At 34.5% G+C, this 10,525-nt stretch overlaps 2 protein-coding genes across 4 annotated transcripts in view; both read right to left on the reverse strand.

Moving 5' to 3' along the window:
• Positions 1-157: 157 nt before the first annotated feature.
• LOC116377417 (band 4.1-like protein 4) lies at positions 158-3,655 on the reverse strand (the record flags this gene model as incomplete). Its single annotated transcript, XM_031839056.1, has 6 exons — positions 3,560-3,655; positions 3,286-3,390; positions 1,765-1,810; positions 1,406-1,484; positions 699-796; positions 158-239 (listed from the first exon to the last, which is right to left on the reverse strand). Coding segments are annotated over exons 1-6 (506 nt in total), but the record flags the coding sequence as incomplete, so codon positions are not given.
• A 1,571-nt stretch (positions 3,656-5,226) lies between these two features.
• The window catches only part of LOC116377416 (FSD1-like protein), a 7,447-nt gene continuing 2,148 nt past the window's right edge, over positions 5,227-10,525 (reverse strand). The window contains exons 6-13 of one of the 3 annotated variants that reach the window (XM_031839054.1): positions 9,979-10,212; positions 9,483-9,581; positions 9,029-9,158; positions 8,800-8,831; positions 8,081-8,166; positions 7,570-7,824; positions 7,025-7,113; positions 6,467-6,551 (exon numbers count right to left, since the gene is read on the reverse strand). In XM_031839054.1, coding sequence (XP_031694914.1) covers positions 7,039-7,113; positions 7,570-7,824; positions 8,081-8,166; positions 8,800-8,831; positions 9,029-9,158; positions 9,483-9,581; positions 9,979-10,212 — 911 coding nt within the window. In that variant the 3' untranslated portion in view covers positions 6,467-6,551; positions 7,025-7,038. Of the gene's footprint in view, positions 6,552-7,024; positions 7,114-7,569; positions 7,825-8,080; positions 8,170-8,799; positions 8,832-9,028; positions 9,159-9,482; positions 9,582-9,978; positions 10,213-10,525 lie in introns of all 3 variants that reach the window. The other 2 variants (XM_031839053.1, XM_031839052.1) reach the window with 2 other exon arrangements.

Raw genomic sequence — 10,525 nt, forward strand, 5'->3', positions numbered from 1 at the left:
TTCTCATAGACTTCTATACAACCAGAGGAGTCGCCCCCTGGTGGACATTAGAGAGAATGCAGCTTTAACACATGAAGAACAGGAGGTTGTCTCCTGGTTTGAACACATTTATTTCTTTCCTGTTGTTTTATTTTGAAAGGTGATGCTTCCTGTCTACCTGAGTGATTTGTAGATGTGTTGTACTTCCTGGTTCTCCTCTGAGTCTGAAGGCTCCGTCTCACTTTGGTCTCCTCTCTCCGCTGAGAGAAATAAAAAGAAATAAATAGAAATAGAAACAAATTAACTGTGACGCTCCGATGTTTCATGTTTTCTTATTTAGTTAAATTCAATTTACGTTGAATAAATGTTGAACTTTTTAACAATCTTATTCACGGTGTCATATTAACATCAATGATGCAAATACTTTTCCTTTTTAAAATGTCATATTTTTCTAAAAAGAAAAAGTAGATATATATATTATATAAATTATATAATATAATAATAATAATTTATATTGTTTTAATAAATAATAATAAATAAAATAAAATAATAAATAATAAATATAATTTCTTCTAAACATGTTTTCTATTTTTAGAATAATAAAAAGGGAAAATGTTTAAAATGTTAAAAGTACAATATAAATGGTATCGCGTGTTGATGAGTGTTGATTTAGAGCTCATTGTTTGGTAAATAATTCACATTAAAGTGTTTTTTCTCACCCTGCAGCATCAGAGCGGAGAGTCTGGGTCTGAGGCGGGGGGGGCACGGCAGACGACCCTGACGGACGTCCTGACGGACCTGCAGGTAAAACTGATACCTGACAGAAGAGACACAAACACGTTAGTTTCCTTTAATAAAAATAATTAAATCAACACCGACACCACGCTGCTAGAGACCCAGGACATATTGCGGGACCCGTTGGAGGGAAGGGGGGCACGGGAGAACCAGAACCAGGACTGAGAGGGTCAGACCCTGCTGCAGTAAAATGAGAGGTTTTCTAAAGGGACTCTGGTGCTCTGAGACACTACCACTTTAGTCCACAGGGGACGCCAGAGTCAACACAGGAGGAAAGTTCCTTTAGTCGCTTTAAAAAACAAGAAATAAAATTTCAAAAATATCCAAAAATTTAAATATAATAAATATTACTGATTTATATTTTAGAGACATAATTTTAGAACAACATTGATAATTATTTGAACACATTACACAATCAAATTTTATCTCAAAGAAATATTTTTAATTATATGGATACCAACTTGAGATATGTGGAAGTTATATTTAATACTAGTTACACCAATAACTGTTCCTAAAATAAATACAAAATATTAATATTCAAAGTTACCAAATGTTCAGTTACTAAATAAATGTAATCCCAACTATACATCTAGTGATAATAATAATAATAATAATAATAATAATAATGTACCATGTAGTTTCGTCCTTCAGCTTCGACGGATCCTCAATATAAAACTTTACACCAAAGTAGAAAATGTACGGTGGCCCGACTGTGACAAAACAGTAAGATTGAGAAAAATATCAATATAATGTTTGTCCAATAGTAATAGGTAATAAATAAAATATGATTACTGAAATAGATTGTTATTGAACATATTTCTAAATTTACTGCACATTTGTTCTTTACAGTCTGTTTGATAGTTACTGAAACATAATGATGAAGAATTAAGAAATATAACAAAACAAAAACACTGAAAAAAATGTATTTAGTTTTATTGTTTTTAGATTTGATACGTTTTATTTCTGTCCGTTTGTTTGAGAGAAACTCACCGAGGTCTCGATGCTGTGAAACAGTTTTTGATGGATCCAACCAGTGCTGTTAGAAGCAAAAACACAAGTAAATTCATTTTAATTAAATGTCACATATTATGCAATATGTTCTTTTTCATGGCTTTTCAAAATAAAGTGTCTAGAGACCCCAGAAATATCAAAAAAGACCACCCTCTCGTTTTCTCCCGCTGCGTCAGATGAAAACATGAATGAGTCAGATTTCATGCTGGATATGACATTATAGATATAGTATGTATATATAGCAGTGATAGGCCGTCAGGGCCTGCAAGGCTTTCTCTGCTGGCTTAAACAGAATCACAAAGTTATAGCTATTGTATAATTTAATACACTATTAAATACACTACATGTATTATAATTTATATAAATATTTTCCCCATTATCTTATTTTCTCATTGCATAGCTCCTGTCTTCCTCAGTTGCTCTGCTTCCAGTGCAGCTTGTTTTAAGTAGAGTTTAAGGAGGAGAAACGGATTTGTGAGTTGGGGTTTAACCGTGGGATTAAACTCTTTGTCAACAAAGAAAGGAGGATGGAGTTTGTCTTTAAGTCAACTGTGCTTGTTTTTTTACATCTAATATCTGACCGGCCCTCCAGTGTGCAGCAGAATGCGTGTTGCTGCAGGTCTGCTGGATTGATTTGTTGCTCTGTTGTCATATGAATATATGTGACTGGTTCTTGTGAGTTTGTTGTTGTCATTGTGTTAATTATATAGATTTGGACTATATGCATTGTCCGTTAATTACGAAGCATACCGTCATGCGCGGAGTTATTGTTTGTTAAGCTAGTTTAGCGTAGCCTCCCAGAAGTGCGGGGCCTCAGCTGTCTTTTGTTTTGGGTTTTTTTGTTCCGGGTTCAGAGGTCACACAGCCCGTTGTCTCCCACGTGAGCACAGTCCACCGAAAACATTATATTTCCCACAATTTAAGCTTCTGCATTTTCCAAATGCACTAGTATTATTCAAACGTATTGTTCGGTTCGTAAGCCTCGTACCGAACGGTTTAATACGAATACGTGTATTGTTACACCCCTAGAAACAAATAATAACCGTAGCTGTGGCGTCATAATGAGGTTATTAGGAGGTATTTCAGCTGCAGGACAGCACTGAAGGCCCAGGTATAAAATGCACGGCCCGCCACTGATGTAGTATATATATATATATATATATATATATATATATATATATATATATATACAGTGGCGGCTGGTGGAACATGTTCTAGGTAGGGCTGTGCCACATCCAATCAATTTCAGCAAACATCCCAGAATGATTTAATGCAAAACAATTAAGTTATCAAACACGTATTCGCGATTAAAAATTGTAATCGTTGCCCAGCACTAATATATATATATAAACATTAAAGCGTGTAAATGTTAGGGAATAGAAACCCAAAATAAAAGTTTGAACCTTAAAATTAGAATCATATAACCCCTTTAAACGGAATTGAACTTCTCTGTAAATTAAACTAAATGAACAAAATGTATTTAAAGAAAACTTTTCTCACCATCTGCTGTTTGTTGTCACAGAACCTCAAACCGAAGAACTCGACTTCAGAAACGTCCAGGTGAGAAAACACCTGATTCAAGATGGCCGCCACCTTGGAAGATTTCTGAGAATAAAAAAAGGAAAGATTTAATTTCATCAAGTGTGACCTCAGAGTTCAGGTGAGTCACTAAAACACAGGAGCTCAACAGGAAGACAACAAATGAGAAGAGATGAAACAAAAGAACAGAAGAAACGGAAATATAAAACAATGAAAACAGGAAGTTGTTTCTCACCTTGATGCCTCGCTCAGCCGTCAGTGACATCTTCCTCTCGTCCAATAGGAGGACTTCTCCATAAAACTCATCCCAGTTTCCACAGAAACAGGCCATCGTTACTTAAGACAAAAGATATATATATATATATACATATATATATATATATACATAATATATATGATTTAAAAACATGTAAAAATGTTGTTTAAAATTAACTTTTAGTTTCTTTAAATCACTTTAAATTTAAAATCAGCAACTGAGAAGAAAGGTAAAGTTGACTTATTTTGTTCAATAAAAAAAATACAATAAAATAAATACTTTGAAGGACAGTTTCACAGTATATTTAAACTACAGTCTGGTGTCCAGATTAAACCTTTTTATATATCAGCTTTAAAAAACTCTTGAATAACTAAAAGGCCATTATTTGTCTTCTTAAATCTAAGTTAGACAATTAGGTTCATCTTCACTGTCATCGTACTGCAGAGACAACATGTACTAATACTAATGTACTAATGTACTAATATATGGTGGTAATATAAATAATAAGAAACAGTGAGGATATGAATAAGAAACAGCAAAATGTGCAGTCATCAAATTTAGTAATTTAACATAAATTAAACCACATTTTTACGGTCATTTTTTAGAATTTAGGGTGTTCTTCATACACTTATCAATTTTATTTATCACAAAGGGTTAATTAATCAGTGTAGTGTTCAGTCAAACGAGAGCTTGAATTTCTTGAAGTAAAATTTCTGAAATATTTGTCTGGCCTTCAGAATAAAAGCAAAGAATCAAAACTCTGTTTAAAGAAATGAAATGCAGCATTTAAAGGTCACAGCAGAGAAAGGAAACAGACAATCACAAAATCAATAATAAAGAGCCCTGAGCTTTATTGTAATAATATTATCTGTAATTAGTTAACAGCTTTTATTATATTTACTTTAAGTATTTAATGATTGTTTAATAATACTATGTACAGTTATTAAAGAGAGAAAACTCACCGCGATCTTCAATAAACAATTGTTGATGAAATGATATTCAGAAAATATAAAAGTGAAGAAGACGTGTTTCTTCCTCACCTGCTGATCAGTAACTCTTCTTCTTCTTCTTCTCTCTCTACAGTCCTTCGCTCTTCTTCCTCTCTCTCTGTGCTCTGTTGTTCTGTTGCCATGGAGACGGGCTCCTCGCCCCTCCCCCTCCCGTCTCTTATTTCAATGTTTAGTTTTTGTTTTTAAAATCCTGTATTTTACATTAGAAACTGTTTTGTTTTCATTTCAAACTGTCTGAATCACTTTTGTAATTTTTTTTACTTTGACCAAAAAATATTTCTTAAAAAAAAGGTTTTATTATAAAAATAATAATCTGGGTTTCAAAATAAAACAGAAAAATTTAATAATAAATGAAGCGTCATATTCACCTCCTTCCTCCCTTTTTTTCTTCATTCCTTCTTACCTCCCTCCTTTGCCTCATCCCTTCTCATCTCCCTTCCTTGCATCCTCCCTTCTTATCTTTCTTCCTTTCCTTCCTCCCTATATCTTCCATCTTACCTCCCTCACTAGCGTCATCCCTTCTTATCTCCCTTCCTTACATCCTCTCTTCTTTCCTTCTTACCTCCCATCCTTGCATCCTCCCTCCTTATCGTCCTTTTTTCCTCCCTTCTTATCTTCCCCCTTCCTCCCTTCCTCCCTTCCTTCTGATCTGTTTGTAGAAAAGTTTCTTTAAATGGGATTTGAACCAACAACCTCTGAGATTCATGTTGAGCTACTGTTACTGCTACACTTCCTGTTTTTTTCACATTAAAAGCCTAAATATAAATGAAGGGCTTCAAGACATCGTTTGTGAGAAAAAGTCAAAGTGAACCTCTGAAACATTTTTCCACAGGTTTTAAACTTTATTTCATTTTTTCACAGTTAATCAAAATGTTCGATACAAAACATTTGAATCAGAGCTGATTTCAGATGTGATAAGCATGATGAATCAATAAATATAAACCATTTAATGATTAGATTTTCAGTATAAATGAGCTCTGACTCCAGGTCCGATATTTTCATTTATTAAAAACTGAAAATAAATTGAATCCTGATTCTCAACATCAAGTGAAAAGACAAGAAAAATCTATAAAAGTGCAATTTGAAAATTTATTTTCAAACTAAACGTCAGTCATTTGGTCAAAGTACCAGAAAGTTCTATCATAACCTTCAAAATAAAAGCCAGTAGGAATGCACAACACTAAATCTAATCAAGTATTTCATAATAAAAGTCTTTCACACAAAGTCAACATAGAACTTCCTCATTAACATCAACATAAATCAGAGCTTGTTACAGCCTTCAAAATAAAAGCCAGAGGGAATAGGCCTTTTTTCTGATGCTATCTTCAAAATAAATGTCTGAAATATAAAAACAATACGTTTACTATTGAAAGCCGGTGAGGTGTTTACTGTCTCCTCTTTCCTCCCGTTTGATGTTTTAATAAAGTCTTATATCACAAGTTGATGTTTATAAACACTGTTTGCAAACAGCAGTCGGCACTTGTGATCTTTGTTTTTTCTATTTTACAAAATCAGTCAAAATAAAAGCCCAAGCTAACAGACAAAGTTAGTACATCTTCAAAATAAAAGCACTCAAACTAAAACTATGGCTTTAGGTCCAGACTGTCAAAACAGAGCAGATAACAATAATCAATATATCTTCTAAATTCATTAAAAGTCTTTAAATATCACATTTATTTTATATTTCCAGATCATATTTGATAAAGACAACAATTCACAAGTATTTTCTATATATATATATATATATATATTATTATTTGTGGTATAAATTAAAATGAATATATACAAATGTAGAAAATGAATAAATTAATGATAATTATCAAAAATAAAACAAAAACAGGAGATAAGAGAAAGTCGATCTACTGCGACAGGTTGCCGAGGCTCTGATTGGTGGAGAGGAAATTACCCATGAAGCTCGGCACCTGCAGGCCCGTTGTTATGGTGATACCACCGCACCAAACCTGCAACACAGTTTTACTACAGTCAGTACTGCGATTCGATGAGGACAAGTGCTGGAGGATGTAGTAATACTGCAGTGTGGTGTAGTACTGACAGTGAAGGTTTTTAGGATGCAGTATTACTGCAGTAGTATTACTGTAGTGTGGGGTAGTACTGCATTGAAAGACAGGATGATGTAGTATTACTACAGTAGTATTGCTACAGTGTGGTGTAGTACTGAATGTGAAGGCAAGGTTGGTGTAGTATTACTACAGTAGTATTGCTACAGTGTGATGTAGTATTACCACAGTAGTATTGCTACAGTGTGGTGTAGTACTGACTGTGAAGGCAAGGTTGGTGTAGTATTACTACAGTGTAGTGTAGTATTACTACAGTAGTATTGCTACAGTGTGATGTAGTATTACTACAGTAGTATTGCTACAGTGTGATGTAGTATTACTACAGTAGTATTGCTACAGTGTGGTGTAGTACTGACTGTGAAGGCGGGGATCAGCGGTTGGCTGAACTTTGTTTTGAAGGAGTGAAGGAGACGATGTCGATCAACATCGATAAACGATAAATCACCTGAAACACAAAGAGAGAAACACATCAGGTGATAAAAAATATTTTCAGTTCAAATGAGCTCTAAATCTAGGTCCAATATTTTTTTTGTTTTTTTCAAACTGAAAATAAATTTCATCCTGATTCTCAACATCAAAAATCTATAAAAGGTACAATTTTCAAAATTATTTTCAAAATAAAAGTCAGTAATTTGCTCAAACTGACAGAAGATGATAGAACTGAAAGTTCTATCATAACCTTCAAAATAAATGCCAGTAGTAATACACAACACTAAATCTAATCAAGTCTTTCATAATAAAAGTCTTTCCCACAAACTCAACATAGAACTTCCTCATTAATGTAAAACAACTGAAAATGTTCAAATACTTTTCGTGGTACTAAAATACTTTGGTAATATATGTGTTGAATTGACAGATAATGTAGTTAAAGAAGTTGAAGTTTGAACTCTTTTGTCGGTACCGTTGTCGTAGTCGCAGTAGATTCCGATTCGCTGAGGCAGTGGCCAATCGAGCACCTTCGCTTTGTTGTTGTGCTTCGCAGCGAGCGAGCTTTGCAGCCATTGGCTGGCGTGGAGACACCACGAACCAGCACTTTTCCCCAACTGGTCAAAGCGGCCCAGACTGGCCCGATAGGCCACGCCCACGCTGAACGACTTCCAGTCAGTGAGAGGGCGGAGCTCCCAGTAGTGACAGCTGCCGGCCATCTCCTGGTCACCTAGGAGACGGAAAGAGATCGAAGGTAATTTTGAACAAGTAGAAAACATTTAAGAATTTAAATACTAAATATTTATAAAATAATGTTGCAACCTTCAGAATAAAAGTCTGCATTTAGATTTAACAATCGGTGTCTTTGTTATAACTGTCAAAATAAAAGCAAGTGCTAAGTCAACAACACTGAAACTTCTAAAAGACATAATGTACATGTATTAGCATTAGTTGTAGTATCGATATGAGGTATTAGTGTGAAGTACCCAGTACTGTGTACGACTCTCCAGCGAATCGGTCGCGTCCTGATCGACTTCCTGCCGTTTTATTGGGTGACGGTGTGGCGCTTCTGCTGCTAATTAAATAAAAATAAACTAGAAGTTAGAAGTTAAAAGACTTAAAATCCCTTAAAACCTCCCAGATAGTAAAAGTAGGAAAACAACGAGTTGAAACAGCCAATGAGGTCGTGCCAAAGCAATGATGCAGCAGAGAAAAAGATGAAAAAATGTGAAGAAAACAACACGGAATATAACTTTAAACTGATTAAAATGACGCATAATTGTAATATTGTACTAAATATAAGTACTTTGCTTTAAAATAGACATATTTTAACAAAATATACGCAAGTAGAAAATATCAAATATATGATACTTTTAGTGAAAACAGTTTATCTTTTATATAAAGTCCTGATATACATTTCTGAAAATTAAAAATGTAATATCTTTAACATTTTAATTAACAAAATAAAAACATACTTTTCTATAAGTTGAACCTGCTTGAATAATAAAAACAAAATACAAACATACAGTTTAAAAATGTGACACAATTCAAAAAAACAAACAGATCTAAAGATTTGATTGAAACTGTAAACGCTGACGTCAGCAGTGATGTGATTGGCCGCATGAAGTGAGAAATGGCAGATGCGGAAAAGTGATTGGTGACACAGCGGTTGCTAGGCAACCTGTCAGCGATGACAAGTCTCTACCTGAGCGAGTCGGAGAGGACGACGTACGGAGACTGAAGAGGGACAAAAAGGTCAAAACACAAACAAACACAGCAGCAGAAGAAGAAACAACTCAAGATTAAAGCGGGCCAAAAGCTAAATTAACTCTAAATGGACTTTGTGGAGAGATTGTTAATAACACGACTTCATCGGTGACACGTTTCCCTCACCTGCTCATAATAACACATCATCGGTGACACGTTTCCCTCACCTGCTCTTATTCTCTTTCCCTCTCAGCCGGGGGTCGTGGCCTTTCACCCCCTGAGGCTCCCAGATCACAGAGTCGCCCTGAACCTTCAGCTCAGCGTGAGCCGTCACCGCATCGAAGCCAAAGTTATACGCTGCAATAAAACAAGTAGAAGAAGAAGTTATAAGCTGCAATAAAACAAGTAGAAGAAGTTATACGCTGTGATAAAACAAGAAAAATAGGTACCTTCACAATAAATAAAATGCCTCCTTAATTATAATGAAAACAAAACATGTATGACGAGCGTTTCAGTAAAAATAAACCAACTAACAAAATGAAGCAAAAACAGCAACATAAATATATAAATTCATAATGTTGGATTTTAAGAACAATATCTCTCATTCTGTCTTCATGTCTGTCGCTCCCTCATGAAAAAACAGAAACATGTGTCCACTCGTCCACTCAATCATGTGATCACCTCTGGTTTCCATGGCAACGGGCTCAGAGAACTCGCCGGCTGCAGCTTTGTTTCTCGCTCGAACTCGAACGACGACGAAGCGAGAGTCAAACTTCAGACCTGAAACAGAATAATAATAATAAAATAATAAAACGTTACGAAAAATAAATATAAAAAATTAAATATCTTTTTAATAATAAACTAATTTTAAGTAATTTAACATCTTATTTTCATCATAAACTAATTGAAAATAATTAAATATTTTGTTTATTATAATAAATTCTTTTCAAATAATGAAACATTTTATTTTCACAATAAACCTATTAAAACTATTATATTTTCTCTACTCAACTCTTTTTAAATTATTAAACATTTGTTTTTTTAAATAAACTAATTTGAAAGGCTAGCAGCTCTGTGAGGCTACATGCTACAATGAGGTAGCTAGTACAATGTTTGTCATCTTAGTTTAGTGTTAGCATGCTAACATTAGCTAGTTAGCAGTACACACACAAAGTACCTGAAATGGTGACGTGTGTCTCTCTGATGTCGTGGATTTTTTCCCAGCATGCCTCTCCTGCGGCTCTCAGCGAGCTGTCGCGGTTTGTTTTTCGATATTCAAGTTCGTAGCGTTCGATTCTTCCGCCGACACCCTCGCCATCGCTGTCAGCCTCACCGGCAGATTGCCAGGCAACCGTAACTGTGTTATCACGGACAACGCAGCTGGAGACGTCAATCTCTGGAGCTCTGGGTACTGTAAACAATAAAGATACTGTAAACAATAGATACTGTAAACAACAAAGATACTGTAACAACAAAGATACTGTAAACAATAGATACTGTAAACAAAATATACTGTGAACAATAAAGATACTGTAAACAACAAAGATACTGTAAACAATGAAGATACTGTTAACAATAAAGATACTGTAAACAATAGATACTGTAAACAAAAGATACTGTAAACAATAAAGACACTAAACAAAAGATACTGTAAACAATAAAGATACTGTAACCAATAGATACTGTAAACAATAAAGATACTTTAAACAACAAAGATACTGTAA

The sequence above is a fragment of the Anarrhichthys ocellatus genome, unplaced genomic scaffold (genome assembly GCF_004355925.1).
Source record: "Anarrhichthys ocellatus isolate YVR2014 unplaced genomic scaffold, GSC_Weel_1.0 scaffold1223, whole genome shotgun sequence".
Classification (NCBI taxonomy): domain Eukaryota; kingdom Metazoa; phylum Chordata; class Actinopteri; order Perciformes; family Anarhichadidae; genus Anarrhichthys; species Anarrhichthys ocellatus.